General features: G+C 42.2%; 1 protein-coding gene across 6 annotated transcripts in view; it reads left to right on the forward strand.

The window, feature by feature from the left end:
* Positions 1-19031, forward strand: part of ADAMTSL1 (ADAMTS like 1) — a 1072914-nt gene that overhangs the window by 986069 nt on the left and 67814 nt on the right. For all 6 annotated transcript variants that reach the window (XM_078369765.1, XM_078369768.1, XM_035306411.3 and 3 more), the window contains one exon: positions 141-275. In XM_078369765.1, the coding sequence (XP_078225891.1) occupies positions 141-275 (135 nt within the window). The remainder of the gene's footprint in view (positions 1-140; positions 276-19031) is intronic.

Consider the following 19031-nt stretch of genomic DNA (forward strand, 5'->3'; position numbering starts at 1 on the left):
CTCTGTAGGAAACGTGATGTTAAAAGGCAACAATAGCAATGCCTGACTTAAACACATGCACACACATACCCACGTCTTCCTCTTCCGTCGACACAGCCTTGTGTTTTAACCTGCCTGATCCGCCATCTGCCTTCTCACAGATCCCCCCCAAGTCCCCACGCAGTTGGAAGACATCAGGGCCTTGCTCACAGCCACTGGACCAAACCTTCCTTCAGTGCTGACGTCTCCTCTGGGAACACAGCTGGTCCTGGATCCTGGGAATTCTGCTCTCCTTGGTGAGTCCAACTCTTGGAAACATTGGGCAGAAATCCAGGACTGGACAGGATTTATGGATGGGTGACTGCTTGCAGGTGGGAGAGAGGCAGCAGTGGCGGGGTGGGGGGTGGCGCTGGCCAACAGGAAATCACTAAATTGCCTACAGAATCCAGACTCACCAGTGGAAACTTGGCTGACTTTCCATATGAGGTGAATGCAGTTGTTAGTCTGGACTCTATGGCTTGTCTAGGTTCCAATATGGCTCCTTTCTGAATCCTCTTGAGCTAATGCCATAGTCCAGATCCTTTCAATCAGACTGACTCATGAAACTTTGAGAAAGATACAGCAGTAAAGAACAGCTCCTATATCTCGTCTCCTCTTGGTAAGCATTCCCCATTATTCCACCATGACCCCCTACTACCTAAACTAGAGCAATAACCAACTTTTGAGGAGAAAATCAAATACCAGCACCCTCCAAAAGGAAGACTATACCATTTAGGCCAGGTTTCTGTAGATATAGCATAAAGCTAACCCAGATGGACTCCTCAAGGCAAGTGCTGAATTAATTTCACCAAGTACAACCTCCCTGTCATCTAGTGTTGGAAACCTTCAAGTTACTTTCCACATGGGTAGTGCCCTCTGGTAGCCAGGAGTTATACAAGGGCATTCAAGTCCTGGGATGCTACACCAGCATCATGGAGATGCCAGAAAAACCTTCACACATGACCTCCAAAGATGGACAAGTTAGAAGAGAAGAATTCTTTTGCCTTCAAAAGACCTGAGGGAAAAAATACAGGTCTATACATGTGCAGGGACAGGGAATATATGAGAAGTTTCTGTACCTTCCTCTTGTGCTGCGAACCTAAAATCTAAAACTCCTCTTTAAAAGAAAACAAAACAAAAAGCCAAGGCCTACAAAGTGGGGAAAATCTTCACAGTAACTCTGTGTGATTCCAAATGTTGACAATAATAGCTAGAATTATTTCTGTGGCTCAAGTCTATATTCCTTTACCCACCAGCTAGCAGCGAACAGGAGGCCAAGGGGTTCCCAGTCATATAGGTGATGATTTAACTGGACACAGGGGCCTGGTATCTTTAGGGTTAGAGCACAGAAAGATGACCTTCAGTTTTCATTATCATCTGTAACTCATAAAGAATCTTCACAGCTTATCAGCATATGGAAAGAATCTTCTGATTTCTCTGTTTTTGAACTTGGGCAAAAATAAGACACAGGGAAAGTAACAAGTAGCCCTATTCTGTTGCCCATGATTTATACAAGTTTGGCACTGAGTTCTTCTATATCATGTTGATCAAAATTAATAGAATTTTCAAATTGCATATTGCCTTTGGCTTACAAATAGTAAATTTATTCCAAATGCGATGTGCATTGTGCACTCCTTTGTTTCAGACTCATCACTAGAGAAATTCTCATACCTGTTCGTCATAGCCCGGTCATGAGCAGGGTGTGCAGCAGCTGTTTATTTTCAAGTTCAATAACTCTTTTGGGTCACTCAGGTGCCATTCAGCATGCTGGAAAAGTTAACCTGCTCATATTTTTTCACGATAGCTTTACTTTCATTCTCCCTTATTCTGGAATAATATTTTGTTTCATTTTAGCTATAGGCAATAAGAATTTATTGTATTTTATGCTGCTGCATTCCATTGCTAGTTTATGGTGCTTTGTTACCTTAGACTGGTATTTAAATTTAGTAGTTAAGAGACACCTTAAAATCCCAGTCCACATCCAGACTGCTCCATTTGAATGAGACAGTGAGTCAGTATTCATAAAGTCCCTGAATGAACTGCCTGGACCAGATGGACTTGAGTGGTGAATGTCAGTGTCACGCCAGCACTATGGAACTAGGAGACTCACATGGAATTGTGGAAATGAATGAAAGAATGATGTCAAGTATCAGGACTCTGAGAAGCAGGTTATTTGAGACAGTGCCTCACTCTGATGCTTTGGAGCTCAATTCTGCAGGATGGGTGGGATCCAAATAGGCAGAAAAGAAGAGGAATGGGCATTCAAGGAAGATTCCATGAGCCCCAAGATGAAAAATTTGCAACATATGTATCAGATGTCTGTTCAGAAACAGCTGTAAAAAAACTGCTTTAAGACTGATGACAGGCAGCTATACTGGGATAGAAACTAGGCCATCAAAATGAACAAGCCTCAGCCAGTCCTTGTCCATTCAGATTTGGCTTAGACCCTCACCCCAGCAATACTAATGCCCTCCCTCCATCCTGAACTTCCCCAGCTAGTGCCTCATGCTAGTCTGTTAGTCCAGTTGCTCCCATTTGGACAGGCTCCCATCCCTGGCTCCTATAGGTGGCCCTTTCAGACCACAGTGTGCTCTGGGTATGAGAAATAAGCCAGAGAGGCTGGAGAGGAGGTTTTATGTAGCGTTGCTGAGACATTAACACCGTGAATGGCATCAAATTGTGGAGGCCTTGAATATAGAATGAAGGAAGTAGATGTACTATGTGGGGAATGGGAACAAATCCTTAGAGGGTTTTTAAAGAAGAGAATGACATACTAAAAGTAATGTATGAGAAGCATTAATCTGATATTCTGTAGAAATAATTGATAGTGGGAGAGATTTAATGAAGAAACCCTATTTTGAGGATAACAGATATTCTAGACCAAGATGGAAATATGTGGCGAAGATACTGTTAATCACTCCTCCCACAGCCAAGACATCCCTAATCAGACATGACATTCTTTTTCACTCGGCCCAGGCACTGCCTTGGAATTAATTTTAATGTTCTTACCAAGCCTGGTAATAGCTGATGTATACGGGATGAAAGCTGTTCGCCAGCCCTGTTGTAGCCAGTGAGTGATGAGATGCCAGTGTGTGTGTTTACTTCGTCTGAGGTCAGCTGGCTGTAACAGTCTTAGAGAACTTCATGGTTCTGTGGCACAGAAACAGTAACTCATAAACCCTGATTTTTATGTTTCACAGCAGTAAGGGGAGAATGGAAAGTTGGGGTTTTTTTAAGCCATGTATCAGAGCTCATTCTTCTTCATTAAGTCTTGAGTGTTGAGATCCCCACTAGGTGAGATTATTCCAGAAATGGCTATTTTAGTTATCAGGCATGCTGGCATTCATTTCACCTCAAGCCACTGCTACAACTATCCAAAAGGAACGTTGCCTGAGCAACACAGGCACAGCCCCACCTGCGCCTCACTTTTCCATAACTGTAAAAATGAAACCTTGGGACTACCAAGTGCTTGTTGCTCTCACACTCTTGACTATATGGCTTAAACATAGACATGCCCAGTAGAGGCTTAGCCATGCCAGGTGGACCGAACCTAGCTGGACCCATTGTCCTAGGCAAGACAGGTGCTAATTTTTTAAATCATTGTTTGCAGCTATTCCTTTTGCTGGAAAACTAAAACTATGCCAGCTGCTCTGGAGGGCAGTGCTGGTGCTCATGCCGTCATTTGGTGGTCCAGACCCAAGCAGTGCCCCGCAGGGCTCCAGTTATAGAGCGGCAACATTTCAGGCCTCCCTGCAGCACCAAAACCTTTTTGCAGACTTCTGCTAAATATTTTTTTTGGCCACTAAGACCCAAGACTTCCTAATATTTTTTTTGGCCACTGAGACCAAGACCCAAGACTGTGAGAAATGATATTTCTTACAGCATCATTTATAGGGCATTAGCACTGATATTTTTTGAAAAATAACTTTTATTGGATTTTTTATTGTAAGAGAAATATATCTTTATTGTAGAGCAATGAATTAGAAGCAGAAGGAAGACAATAAAAATTATCTATAATAAAAATGTCTATAATCCCAACTCAGAGATAATTAGTTCAAATATCTTCTTCATAGACATTAAAATACATACTATACATACCTTTTGCCTAAAATGAAATATACGCTGTATATTGATCATAACTTTTTTCACTTAATGTCTGTATGTAGCAGACAGCTTTCCATGTCTCTAAATAGTCTTGTACAATTCATTTTTAATAACTGCATTGGTAGGAGATACTATATCTTATTCAACAAATTCTCGAATGTTGATCTTTTAGGTTCTTTATAATATTTTGCTATTATATCAAAAATAGACATGAATATTTTTATTTCTAAGTCTTTGTGTGCATCCCTATTTACTTAGGATCAATTCCTGAAAGTGGAATTGTTGTGGCAAAGGCATTGTATATTTTAGATTTTTGTTGTATGTTGTCAAATTGCCCTTCAGCAAAGTTTTACCTATTTTATATGCCCACCAGCACTGTGTGAGAGTTCCCATTTCCCCAAAATGTTGCCAAGACTACATATGACCAAGAGTTTTTACATTTACTATTTTAATTGGTGAATATGCAATAGTATAAAATACAATATGAAGAAATGATATAAATACATTCGTAATTTTATTATGTTTATCAGTCGTTTATATTTATGAATTGCCTATTCAAGTCCTTTGATCATTTTTTGATATTTCTCTTTGTTATTTTTTTTAACTATTAAGTTCAGGGGTGCATGTGCAGGTTTGTTACATAGGTAAACTTGTGTCATGGGGATTTGTTATACAGATTATTTCATCACCCTGGCATAAAGCCTAGTACCCATTAGTTATTTTTCCTGATTGTCTCCCTTCTCCCATCCTCTACCCTCTGAAAGGCCCCAGTGTGTGTTTTGTTCCCCTCTATGTGTCCATATGTTCTCATCATTTGGCTCCCACTTATAAGTGAGAACATGAGGTACTTGGTTTTCTGTTCCTGAATTAGTTTGCTAAAGATGATCGTCCATCTGTATCCATGTCCTTGCAAAGGACATGATCTTACTCTTTTTGATGGCTACACAGTATTCCATGGTGTATATGTAACACATTTTTTTTTGTCCAGTCTATCACTGATGAACATTTAGGTTGATTCCATGTCTTTGCTATTGTGAATTGTGCTGCACTGAACATACTTGTGCACGTGTCTTTATAATAGAATGATTTATATTCCTTTGGGATACCCAATAATGGGATTGCTGGGTTGAATGATATTTCTGTCTTTAGGTCTTTGAGAAATTCCCACACTGTCTTTCACAATGGTTGAATAATTTACACTCCCACCAATAGTACATAAGCATTCCTTTTTCTCTGCAGCCTTGCCAGCATCTGTTATTATTTGGCTTTTTAATAATAGCCATTCTAAGTGGTGTGAGATGGTATCTCATTGCAGTTTTGATTTACATTTCTCTAATAATCAGTGATGTTGAGCTTTTCTTCATATGATTGTTGGACACAGGTATGTCTTTTGAAAAGTGTCTGTTCATGTCCTTTGCCCGCTTTTTAATGGGGTTGTGTTTTTTTGTAAATCCAAGTTTCTTATAAATATTGGATAGTAGACCTTTGTCAGATGTATAGTTTGCAAACATTTTCTCCCATTCTGTAAGTTGTCTGTTTCCTCTGTTGAGAGTTTATTTTGCTGTGCAGAAGCTCTCTAATTAGATACTGTTTGCCAGTTTTTGCTTTTGTTGCAATTGCTTTTTGTGTCATCTTCATGAAATCTTTGCCTGGGCCTATGTCCTGAATGGCGATGCTCGTCTTCTAGGGTTTTTATAGTTTTGGATTTTACATTTAAGTCTTCAATCCATGTTGAGTTAGTTATTCTATATGGAGTAAGGAAGAGGTTCAGTTTTAATCTTCTACATATGGCTAGCCAGTTATCCTGGCACCATTTATTGAACAGGGAATCCTTTCCCCATGGCTTGTTTTTGTCAGGTTTATTGAAGATTCAGATGGTCATAGGTATGTTGTCTTATTTCTGCGTTCTCTATTCTGTTCCATTGGCCTACATGTCTGTTTTTGTACCAGTACCATGATTTTTGGTTACTGTAGCCCTGTAGTATAGTTTGAAGTTGGGTAGCATGATGCCTCCAGCTTTGTTCTTCTTGTTTAGGATTACTTTGGCTATTCAGGCTTTTTTTTTCTGTTCCATATGAAGTTTTAAATCATTTTTTCTAGTTCTGTGAAGAATGTCATTGATAGTTTATATATTTTTTATTGCATTTTAGGTTCTGGGATACATGTAACGAACATGCAGGATTGTTGCATAGGTGCATACACGGCAATGTGGTTTGCTGCCTCCATCCCCATCACCTATATCTGGCATTTCTCCCCATGATATCCCTCCCCAACACCCTACCCACCACTGTCCCTTCCCTATATCCCCTCCCACAGACCTCAGTGTATGATGCTCCCCTCCCTGTGTCCATGTGTTCTCATTGTTCAACACCCGCCTGAGAGTGAGAACAGGCAGTGCTTGATTCTCTGTTCCTGTGTCAGTTTGCTGAGAATGATGGTTTCCAGGCTTATCCATGTCCCTACAAAGGACTCAAACTCATCATTTTTTATGGTTGCATAGTATTCCATCATGTATATATGCCACATTTTCTGTCCAGTCTATTGTTGATGGGCATTTGGGTTGGTTCCGAGTCTTTGCTATTGTAAACAGTGCTGCAATGAACATATGTGCGCATGTGTCTTTATAATAGAATGATTTATAATCCTTTGGATATATACCCGGTAATGGGATTGCTGGGTCAAATGGAATTTCTTTTTCTAGGTCTATCAGGAATCACCACACTGTCTTCCACAATGGTTGAACTAATTTACACTCCCACCAACAGTCTAAAAGTGTTCCTATTTCTCCACATCCCCTCCAGCATCTGTTGTCTCCAGATTTTTTAATGATCACCATTCTAACTGGTGTGAGATGGTATCTCAATGTAGTTTTGATTTGCATTTCTCTAATCACCAGTGATGATGAGCATTTTTTCATGTTTCTTGGCCTCATGTATGTCTTCTTTTGAAAAGTGTCTGTTCATATCCTTCGCCCACTTTTGAATGGGGTTGTTTTTTTCTTGTAAATCTGTTTTAGTTCTTTGTAGATTTTGGATATAAGTCCTTTGTCAGATGGGTAAACTGCAAAAATTTTTTCCCATTCTGTTGGTTGCCGTTTCACTCTTAATGATTGTTCCTTTTGCTGTGCAGAAGCCTTGGAGTTTAATTAGATCCCATTTGTCTATTTTGGCTTTTGTTGCCAATGCTTTTGGTGTTTTGATCATGAAGTCCTTGCCTACTCCTATGTCCTGAATGGTTTTGCCTAGGTTTTCTTCTAGGGTTTTTACGATGTTAAGTCTTATGTTTAAGTCTTTAATCCATCTGGAGTTAATTTTAGTGTAAGGTGTCAGGAAGGGGTCCAGTTTCTGCTTTCTACACATAGCTAACCAGTTTTCCCAACACCATTTATTAATCAGGGAGTCCTTTCCCCATTGCTTGTTTTTGTCAGGTCTGTCAAAGATCAGATGATTGTAGATGTGTGGTGTTGCCTACGAGGCCTCTGTTCTGTTCCATTGGTCTATATCTCTGTTTTGGTACCAGTACCATGCTGTTTTGATTACTGTGGCCTTCTAGTATAGTTTGAAGTCAGGTAGTGTGATGCCTACAGCTTTGTTCTTTTTGCTTAGAATTGACTTGGCTATCTGGGCTCTCTTTTGTTCCATATGAAGTTTAAGGTGGCTTTTTCCAGTTCTGTGAAGAAGATCATTGGTAGCTTGATGGGGATAGCATTGAATCTATAAATTACTTTGGGCAGTATGGCCATTTTATGATATTGATTCTTCCCAACCATGAGCATGGAATGTTTCTCCATCTGTTTGTGTCCTCTCTTATTTTGTTGAGCAGTGGTTTGTACTTCTTCTTGAAGAGGTCCTTTACATCCTTTGTTAGTTGTATTCCTAGGTATTTTGTTCTCTTTGTAGCAGTTGTGAATGGCAGTTTGTTCTTGATTTGGCTCTCTTTAAGTCTGTTATTGGTGTATAGGAATGCTTGTGATTTTTGCACATTGATTTTGTATCGTGAGACTTTGCTGAAGTTGCTTATCAGTTTCAGCAGATTTTGGGCTGAGATGATGGGGTCTTCTAGATATACAATCATGTGGTCTGCAAATAGAGACAATTTGACTTCCTCCTTTCCTTTTTGAATACCCTTTATTTCTTTGTATTGCCTGATTACTCTGGCTAGAACTTCTAGTACTATATTGAATAGGAGTGGTGAGAGAAGGCATCATTGTCTAGTGCCAGATTTCAAAGGGAATGCTTCAGTTTTTGCTAGTTCAGTATGATATTGGCTATGGGTTTGTTGTAAACAGCTTTTATTATTTTGAAATATGTTCCATCGATACCTAGTTTATTGGGAGTTTTTAGCATAAAGGCTGTTGAATTTTGTTGAAGGCCTTCGCTGCATTTATTGAGATAATATGTGGTTTTTGTCTTTGGTTCTGTGTGTGTGGTGGATTACATTTATATACTTGCATATGTTGAACCAGCCTTGCATCCCCAGGATGAAGCCTACTTGATTGTGATGGATGAGCTTTTCTATGTGCTATTGCAATCAGCTTGGCAGTATTTTATTGAAGATTTTTGCTTCTATGTTCATCATGGATATTGGCCTGAAGTTTTCTTTTTTTGTTGAGTCTCTTCTGGGTTTTGGAATCAGGATGATGTTGGTCTCATAAAATGATTTGGGAAGGATTCCCTCTTTTTGTATTGTTTGGAGTAGTTTCAGAAGGAGTGGTACCAGCTCCTCTTTGTATCTGGTAGAATTTGGCTGTGAACCCATCTGGATCTAGGCATTTTTTCATTGGTAGGCTCTTAATTGTTGCCTCAAATTCAGCCCTTGTTATTGGTCTACTCAGGGTTTTGACTTCTTCCTGGTTTGGGAGGGTGCAAGTGTCCAGAAATTTATCCAATTTCTTCCAGGTTTACTGGTTTATGTGCATAGAGTTGTTTGTAGTAATCTCTGATGGTAGTTTGTATTTCTGTGTAGTTAGTGGTGATATCCCCTTTATCATTTTTATTGCATCTATTTGATTCTTCTCTCTTTTCTTTTTTATTAATCTGGCTCGTGGTCTATTTTGTTGATCTTTTCAAAAAGCCAGCTCCTGAATTTATTGATTTTTTAAGGGTTTTTGTGTCTCTGTCTCCTTCAGTTCTGTTCTGATCTTAATTATTTCTTGTCTTCTGCTAGCTTTTGTATTTTTTTTAATCTTGCTCCTGTAGCTCTTTCAATTTTGATGATAGGGTATCGATTTTATTTCTTTCCTTGCTTCTTCTGTGGGCATTTATTGCTATACATTTTCCTCAAGACACCGCTTTAAATGTGTCCCAGAGATTCTGGTATGTTTTATCTTTGTTCTTGTTGGTTTCAAAGAACATCTTTATTTCTGCCTTCATTTCATTATTCATCCAATCAACATTCAAGTGCCAGTTGTTCAGTTTCCATGAAGTTGTGCAATTCTTAGTTTCTTAATCCTGAGTTCTAATTTGATTGCACTGTGGTCTGAGATGCCATTTGTTATGATTTCCATTCTTTTGCATTTGCTGAGTAGTGATTTACTTCCAATTATGTGGTCAATTTTAGAGTAGTTGTGATGTGGTGCTGAGAAGAATGTATATTCTGTGGATTTGGGGTGGAGAGTTCTGAGGATGTCTATTAGGTTTGTTTGGTCCTGATCTGAGTTCAAGTCCTGGATATCCTTGTTAATTTTCTGTCTCATTGATCTGTCTAACAATGACAGTGGAGTTTTAAAGTCTCCCACTATTATTGTGTGGGAGTCTAAGTCTCTTTATAGGGCATTAGAACTTACTTATGAAACTGGGTGCTCCTGTATTGGGTGCATATATTTAGGATTGTTAGCTCTTCTTGTTGCCTTGATCCTTTTACCGTTATGTAATACCCTTCTTTGTCTCTTTTGATCTTTGTTGGTTTAAAGTCTATTTTATCAAGACTAGGATTGCAACTCCTGCTTTTTTTTTTTTTTTTTTTGCTCTCCATTTGGTTGGTAAATCTTCCTCCATCCCTTTATTTTGAGCCTTTGTGTGTCATTACATGTGAGATGGGTTTCCTGGATACAGCACACCAATGAATTTTTACTTTTTATCCAATTTGCCAGTCTGTGTCTTTTGACTGGGGCATTTAGCCTATTTACATTTAAGGCTAAAATTGTTATGTGTGAAATTAATACTGCCATTTTGATGCTAGCTGGCTGTTTTGCCCATTAGTTGACACAGTTTCTTCATTGTGTCAATGCTTTTTACCATTTCGTACATGTTTGGAGTGGCTGGTACTGGTTGTTCCTTTCCTTGTTTAGTACTTCTTTCAGGAGCTCTTGTAAGGCAGGCCTGGTGGTGACAAAATCTCTCAGCAATTGCTTGTTCCTAAAGGATTTTATTTCTCCTTTGCTTATGAAGCTTAGTTTGGCTGGATATGAAATTCTAGGTTGAAAGTTCTTTTTTTTTTTAAGAATGTTGAATATTGGCACCCACTCTCTTCTGGCTTGTAGGGTTTATGCCAGGAGATCTGCTGTGAGTCTGATAGGCTTCCGTTTGTGGGTAACCCAACCTTTCTCTCTGGCTGCCCTTAGCATTTTTTCCCTGCATTTCAACCCTGGTGAATCTGACAATTATGTGCCTTGGGGTTGCTCTTCTTGAGGCATATTTTTGTGGTGTTCTCTGTATTTCCTGGACTTGAATATTGGCATGGCTTGCTAGGTTGGGGAAGTTCTCCTGGATAATATCCTGAAAAGTATTTTCCATCTTTTCACATAATCCTGTATTTCTTGGAGGCCTTGTTCATTTCTTTTCACTCTTTTTTTCTCTAATCTTGCTTTCTTATTTCATTGAATTGATCTTAAATCTCTGATATCCTTTCTTCTGCTTCATTGATTCGGCTGTTGAAACTTGTATATACTTTCCAAAGTTCTCATGTTGTGTTTTTCAGCTCCATTAAGTCATTTATATTCTTCTCTAAGCTGTTTATTCTTGTTAGCATTTCGTCAAACCTTTTTTCAAGGTTCTTAGTTTCTTTGCATTGGGTTAGAACATGTTCTTTTAGCTCAGAGAAGTTTGTTATTACCCACCTTCTGAAGCCTGTTTCTGTCAATTCATCCGACTCATTCTCCATACAGCTTTGTTCCTTTGCTGGTGATTAGTTGTGATCCCTTGGTGGCAGAGAGACATTCTGATTTTGGGTGTTTTCATCCTTTTTGCACTGGTTTCTTCCCATTTTTGTGGATTTATCTACCTGTGGTCTTTGTAGCTGGTGACTTTCAGATGGGGTCTCTGGGTGGATGTCATTTTTGTTGATGATGAAGTTATTTCTTTCTGTTTTTTAGTTTTCCTTCCAACAGTCAGGTCCCTGTGCTGTAGGACTGCTGGAGGTTCACTCCAGATCCTGCTTTCCTAGGGATCACCTGTGGCAGCTGCAGAACAGTAAGGGTTAATGCCAGCTGCTTCTTCTGTTATCTTTGTCCCAGAAGGATACCTGCCAGATATCAGCCTGAGCTCTCCTTTATGAGGTATCTCTTTGGACATACGGGGCTCAGGGAGCTGCTTGAGGAGCAGTCTGCCCCTTATAGGAGCTCAAGTGGTGAGCTGTGAACTCCATTGTTCTGTTCAGAGCTGCTGAGCAGGTACATTTAAGTCTGCTGCAGCAGAATTCATAACTGCCTTTTTCCCCAGGCGTTCTGTTCTGGGAAGGTGGGGCTTTATTTATAAGTTCCTGACATGCTGCTGCCTTTATTCAGAGCTGCCCTGCCCAGCAAGGAGGTAGCCTAGTCACAGTCTACCAGCAGAAGCATTACTGAGCTGCTGTGGTCTCTGCCCAGCTGCTGTGTGGACTTCCTTGCAGTTTTGTTTATAGAGGTATAGTTAGAACTGCCTGAGTAATTGCAGTCTGCCTCATTAATGGCAGACTGCCTCAGTAATGGTGGATTGCCTCGGTAGTGGCAGACTGCCTCAGTAATGGTGGATGCCCCTCCCCCAACAGAGCTGGACCATCCTGGGTCCAGCTGTGCCTGCTACAAAACTCTCAATCTAGAGCATTTCAGATTACTTGTCTTTGTGGGGCTGGGACCTGTCAAGCCAGATCACCTGGCTCCCTGTTTCAGCCCCCTTGTTTTCAGTTGAATGGATGAGTCTGTCTCCCAGGCGTTCCAGGCGCCAGTTGAAATGGCCACCCAGATTTGTGTGAGTTTTTGTGTGGAGACCCACTGTGCTGGCTAAAACAGCTGTGCTGGAAACTCCTGGCACTTTTCAGCCCAGGAATCTCCTGGTGTGTAGGCAGCAGTAACTCATTCGGAAATGTGGTGATCACTCACCCTCTGCATTGTTCTTGCTGGGAACTGTACTCCAGAGCTGTTCCTATTCAGTCATCTTGGATCTGCCCCTTCCAAAATTACTTCTTTCTCCAACACTGAGGTTAAGACTAAGACACTCCTACAAATAGTATCACACTGGTACAAAAACTATGATTAGAATACAGGAGCCAGGTCTGGAGTCCAAACACAGAGCTCACAGTGTTGACACATAATCCTCTCAAAGGAGGGTAGATCAGAAAACAGTTGAGTAAATATTAATATCCAAAGTTGAAATTTCCTGATAAAGGGCCTAGGAAAGCACTGTCCCAAAGGTAGGTCCATTTACTTATTCAAGAAGTATTTATCAAATGTCTGCTATGTGCCAAACCCTGTACTGTGAGCCAAGGGCACAAAGAAAATCAGATAAAGACAAACCTAGTCCTCATTCATTTATTTAAAAAACTATATATTGAGCATCTAATTTACTACCCCAGGCGCTGTTCTGGCTACTGAGGACACAGTAATAAGCCAAACAAATCAATGTTGCTAGTCCTGTGCATTGTCATTCCAGTGGGGGCACTTAGAGTCTGGTGGGAAAGTAGTTCAAGTAGGAGGAGCATGATGCAAAGGGGTGGAGCTGGGGCTCTTCAGGTCTCAGCTTGAGCAAGGTTACTTTGAGAAAGCATGTTTGAGCAAGATTGGAAGACAGAAAGAGGTTACCCAAGTGAGGAGAGGTGATAAGCACTTCAGGCAGAGGAACCAGCAGAGATTATAAAGAATGAAAAAACCTTTCAAGATCCTTTTTGGTCTGGGGTAAACGGAAGTGGCCTTGACAAGGCTGAAGAGGGAGACGGAGCAAACTGCTGGTGCTCTGTAAGCCACAGTAAGACGTTTACACGGCCCTGACTGCAGTGGGAGATTTTAACCAGCTTTAAAACAAGAGACAGGTTGTCTGATTTGTGTTTTTAAAAGCTTATTCTAGCGGGTGTGTAGAGGATAGTTTTAAGGGGAAGAGGCTAGATAGAGCGTCCCTATTTAGGAAGGTGTTGCAGTGTTCCAGGTGACCATAGATTACTGTGGCATACAGTACAGAGGTGGAAAAAAGGACGGAAGTGGATGAATTCAGGGATCTGTAACAGGTAACTTCAATGAGACTTGGTAAATAGATAATATGAGAAGGGAAACATCAACCATAGAACGAGCAGAGTTTCAAAGATGTCGGCTTTGTGGGGGTTATCTCACTGAACCTCTCATGTGCCTCCTAGTGGTCGTGACAGAACTCAGACCACTCAAGCCAAGATGTTAGAATAAATTGAGATACGTAGGTGTGCAGCGCAGAAAGCGTAGTTACAAGGAGGATAGTCCAAAGCTTCTGTTCACTAAGTCCTGCTCGTTTCCTTAATGTCTGCCTGCTCAGGCTTTATTAAATGCTAGGTCCTGTGCCTTTCTCCCAGTTTTTGAACAGCTCGGAAGTGTTAGGAGAGAGAGAAAAGTCGACCATGAGTGTGAGAAAAGCTCAATAGGTTGCACAGGAAGTCAAAAGGAACAAGAGAGGGGAATGCTTTCTTCATTGAAAGGGAAATCTGGTCAGGTTGGGGGGCTTTTAACAGAGGAACAGCTCAAGGTCAGCCTCAAAGGATGAGCCAGAGTATTCCATGCACCGATACAAGAGACGCATTCTTACTGAGTACATTCTGTGTTTCCAGCACCATTGAAGGCAGCAGAGACAAAACAGACAAAAGCCCCTCCTCTCATAGAATGATGTTATGGTAGGAGAAATGGAAAATAAACATAGAGGTCCAGGCACAGTGGCTCACACCTGTAATCCCAACACCTTGGGAGGCCGAGGCGGGTGGATCTTGAGGTCAAGAGATGGAGACCATCCTGGCCAACATGGCGAAACCCCATCTCTACTAAAAATACAAAAATGAGCTGGGTGTGGTGGCATGTGCCTGTAATCCCAACTACTCCAGAGGCTGAGGCAGGAGAATCACTTGAACTTGGGAGGTCGAGGTTGCAGTGAGCAGAGATCGTACTATTGCACTGCAGCCTGGTGGCAGAGCAAGACTCCGTCTCAAAAAGAAAATAAACATATAAAGAAGCAAATGGCATCATATGGTAAGGTGCAATAAAGAAAAATAAAGCAGGATAAGAGGGATAAGTGGTACCTATGTGGGAAGGAGGTTTTGACTAGATCAGAGAGGGCTCACTGAGAAAGCAGTCCTTGAGCAAAGACGTGAATGTGTGCTCTTGAGCCTGCACATGTCTGGAGAGAAAGAGAGGAGGAGAGCATCGCAGGCACAGGAAGAGTCAGAGCTCCTTCCACCTACGTGAGACATGCATGCCTAGTGTGTTCCACAAACAACAGAAAAGCCAGTGTGGCCACAGTGGGATAACAGAAGGAGTACACAGGAGGAGAGAAGATCAGAGGCAACCAGGCAGAGGGAAAATTGTATAACCCCTTGTAAATGGTCATGTTAAAGCAGCAGTGAGAGAAAAATCTATAAATGCCCACATTTATAAACAGATGCAATATTGCAATGAGCATCATGGGCTTTTCCAGCATTGGACGAGGGCAGGCAGAAGTGATTTCTTTTATTGGAAACCATGTGGCCAACTGCATGTTATAGAGCTGACTCTAGTAAAACAGAGGCTTATCAGGCTGGCTCTGGTACAAGCCAATATTGCTGATTTAATTTGGCTCACATGTGCTGGGCACCTGCTCTGTCTACCTGGCCCTGAGCTTCTGCAGCACGTGCCTGGCCATTTCCTTCATCTAGCAGGAAGGTCCCAATTGCACAATAGAGTCAGCTGGGAACTTTAGGAAAAGATACTCTAACAGAGACCAATTAATTCAAGATCTCAGGGTGGGACAAGACATCAGTACTTTTAAAAATTCTCAGGGATTGACTAGAGTTTAAAAGTTACTTCTCCATCTTCTACTACCTGTGTATAATAGAAGCTGGCATGGGAAAATGGCATGCTTAATCATTTAAAATATTTCAAACTGACATTCAAGGCTCTTTGCTATTCAGACCTAGCCTTTCCATCCATTCTTTCATCCTATTTCCTCTCAGATAATTCCTTCATTCCAGTCGAACCTATCCCTCACCCTTGCCATGGCCTTCAGCCTCATGTAGCATCCATGCCTGGAATACCCTCCCCTACCCCATCATATCTATCTAATCCTAAAGATTTTCAAGGAGCATGCACATCCATAAATATAAAAAGACATCAGAGCATAAGTGACACTTAAAATAGTTGGACACAGAAAGTAAGGCAGTAAATCTCACTGCCTAGCCACTGTTCTGAGCCATAGCGAGCATGCAGCCTCTTAGAGCGCCTCAGCCTGGAATGATCACTCTCTGCTGACTTCCTGAAGTGCCCACTCTAGACCAGGGTTGGACAGACATTTTCTGTAAAGGATAGGAAATGGTTTAGGCATTGTGAGCTATAAGGCCCCTATTGCAGGTATTCAACTCTGCAGCTATAGAGTGAAAGCAGCCGTAGACCATAAGTAAATGAATGGGTATGTCTGTGTTCTAATAAAACTTTATTTACAGAAACAAGACTGGATTTGGCACTCGGGCCATTCCCTTTGATAATATCAGCCTATGTTAGATAAGAAAAGGAAAGGGCTTTCACCTACTAATGAACCAAAACTAATGAAAAGAGCATGAACTTTGGAATCAGATTTGAACTGTGGTCAACCACATAACCTTAATGTGTCTACCTTTCTCATCAACCTCTGCTCTCAGTCACCAGTGTGATACTTAGCCTACCTCACCTTATATTGTTGGAAATATTTGTTATCTGTGTCAAGTTGAAGTATTTGGATGCGAGATTGAAATAATCACTAAGACAAAAGTATGCCAAATTGTAGGGTCTTTATTGCTGGTGACCACAGAGGACTCACATCAACCCATGGCCCCGAACTCAGGGGAAGCAGGGTATTTAAGTTGAAAAACCACATCCTGGGTTTAGAGTGAGGGGATGCAGGGCAAGCATCTTTTCAATACTTGCTGATAAGCAGAAGTAATTCTGGTACCTACTGATAAGTAAAGGCTGGTCATTTTAGAGCAAGCTAGCAGGTTTTATTTACAGAAACCAAGAACAGCAGTTAGTGTGAGGAGAGGGGGTCAGCCGTTACAACTTATTTTTGGAAAACAGTTTTTGTCTTGTATAAAATGGCATTGCTCTGGTTCTAACTCTAGGCCCGCTATAGCACATTCCCCCCTGTTCTTCTAACACGTATTAAATCTTTAATAGTTTTCCTCTTTTTGGATCCCTTTCTAATTAAGGAACTAACATACCCTCCAGTGGATCTTTCAGTAAGGACCCACCAGTAATAGGTGGGAGTCAAGGGTCCTCTTGGAGGGGCTACACCAGAAATCAGGGGGACAAGAAAGGTCACTGTGAGGAGCACAAAAATCTCAGCTTTAGGGGGTCTGTTGAAGACGAGGCCACCTTCCATTGCGCATCGGGAGGGCAGTCTTGACATGTGAGTGGTGAATCCAGGCAGTCAGTCCGTCCACCTTGACTGCCGTGGGTTGACCAGGATCACAGTGTAGGGTCCCTTCCAGTGAGGAGTTAGGCTGGAGGCAGTGTATCTCTTTACCAGGACTTTGTCCCCGGGCTGGAAGGGGTGTAGTGGCTGGTCAGTGAGGTCCACTGGGGTAGGTTGAGTTCCCCTGATGAGCAGGTACACCTGGGACTGGACAGACTGGAGTGCCTGCAAGGACTTAAGGAGTGTATGGTTATGGACTTCAGCATGTATAGTGTCCGCAAGTTTGGGGAGCAAGGGAGGGGGCCTTCCAAACATAATTTCAAAAGGAGTGAAGCCTTTCTTATAGGGAGTACATCGGGTATGGAGGAGAACAAAAGGAAGCAGGTTGACGCAGTTTTCACCGGTCTCTAGAATGAATTTTGTTAAAGTCTTTTATGGTCCAGTTCATCCTTTCAACCTGCCCTGAAATCTGGGGGCGATAGGCACAGTGTAGTTTCCAGGATATGCCCAGGGCTTTGGCCAGGCCCTGAGAAACCTGTGCTGTGAATGCAGGGCCATTATCTGATCCCAGTGTCAGGGGCAAGCCGAACGGAGGAACCAGGTCCTGTAACAGTCTTTTTGTTACTACCAGTGCAGTTTCTGACCTAGTAGGAAAAGCCTTGACCCACCCAGAGAAAGTGTCTACAAACACAAGGAGGTATTTATAGCCGCACGCTGGGGGCTTTATTTCAGTAAAATCTACCTCCCAGTGTTCCCCTGGGCTAGTACCCCCAAGTCTTATCCCTGCCTGACTAGACCTACTGCCTCCTGGATTTACCCTGGCACACACATCACATCAAGTAGAAGTTTCCCTAACAATTTCATGTAAATGTGGAATGTAGTATCTGGCCCTCAGTAGCTCAGTGAGTTTTGTTTGTCCTATGTGCGTGGCCTGGTGTGTGTCCTTAACTAGAGTCCACCCTAGAGCCTTGGGGAGCACAATTCTCGTGTCCGGTAGAATCCACCATCCTGTGGAATCTTGTCGTCCCCCCTGTTCTTTAGCAAAGTTTTCTTCCTCAGGCAAGTACGTTGGGGTAGGGGGCAGGGTTGGGGCCAGCAGAGTCACAAGAAGAGTCAGAGGTTTTACTGGCCCTAAGGTTACCTGTCTGGCTTTCAGGTCAGCTGCCCTATTTCCCCTTGCCTCTGGTGTATCTCCTTTTTGGTGTCCTTTGCAGTGTATTACTGCCACTGCCTTGGGCTTCCATATAGCCTCCAGTAGGGCTAGGATTTCCTCTTTGTTTTTGATGACTTTTCCCCCTGAGGTAAGCAGCCCTCTTTCTTTATAAATGGCTCCGTGGACATGGGCCGTAGCAAAGGCATATCGGCTATCAGTGTAGATGTTGACAGTTTTTCCCTCCGCCCAGTCCAAGGCCTTTATCAAGAGCTATGAGTTCTGCCTTTTGGGCTGAGGTTCCGTGTGGAAGAGCCTGGGCCCAGATAACCCGCTCTAGGGTGACCACAGCTGCCCCGGCGTACCTGACTCCATCGACCATGAAACTGCTGCCATTGGTATATAGTACCTCCTCTGGGTTCTGCAGGGGGACATCGCTGAGATTCGGTTGTGCAGTGTGGAGGACATCTATTGTCTGTTGGCAGTCATGTATGGGCTCTTCTGGCTTGCTGTCGGGGTTTAAAACTGTAGTTTTTGAAAATTTTATGTGGGGCTGGTCCAAAAGTAAGGCCTGGTATTGGACTATGCGGGCATTAGACATCCATTTTCCCGGAGCTCCGCGGAGTAGTGACTCCACCGCGTGGGGTGCCACTAAGTTTAACTCTTGCCCCAAGGTTAGTTTGTCCACCTCCTTGACTAACAGGGCCGTAGCTGCCACCGACCTCAGACAAGCTGGCCACCCAGAGGCTACAGGATCAAGTCTTTTTGAAAGGTAGGCAACTGGCCGGGACCATGGTCCTAATGTCTGGGTGAGTACCCCCTTAGCGACTCCTAGTTTTTCATGCACAAACTACTGGAAAGGTTTAGAGACGTCTGGCAAGGCCAAGGCTAGGGCTGCAGTCAGGGCAGTCTTGAGCTTGTCAAAAGCCTACTGCTGTACCTCTGTCCATGCCAGGGGCTGATTTCCTCCAGTGCAG

This window comes from Callithrix jacchus, chromosome 1, assembly GCF_049354715.1.
Source record: "Callithrix jacchus isolate 240 chromosome 1, calJac240_pri, whole genome shotgun sequence".
Classification (NCBI taxonomy): domain Eukaryota; kingdom Metazoa; phylum Chordata; class Mammalia; order Primates; family Cebidae; genus Callithrix; species Callithrix jacchus.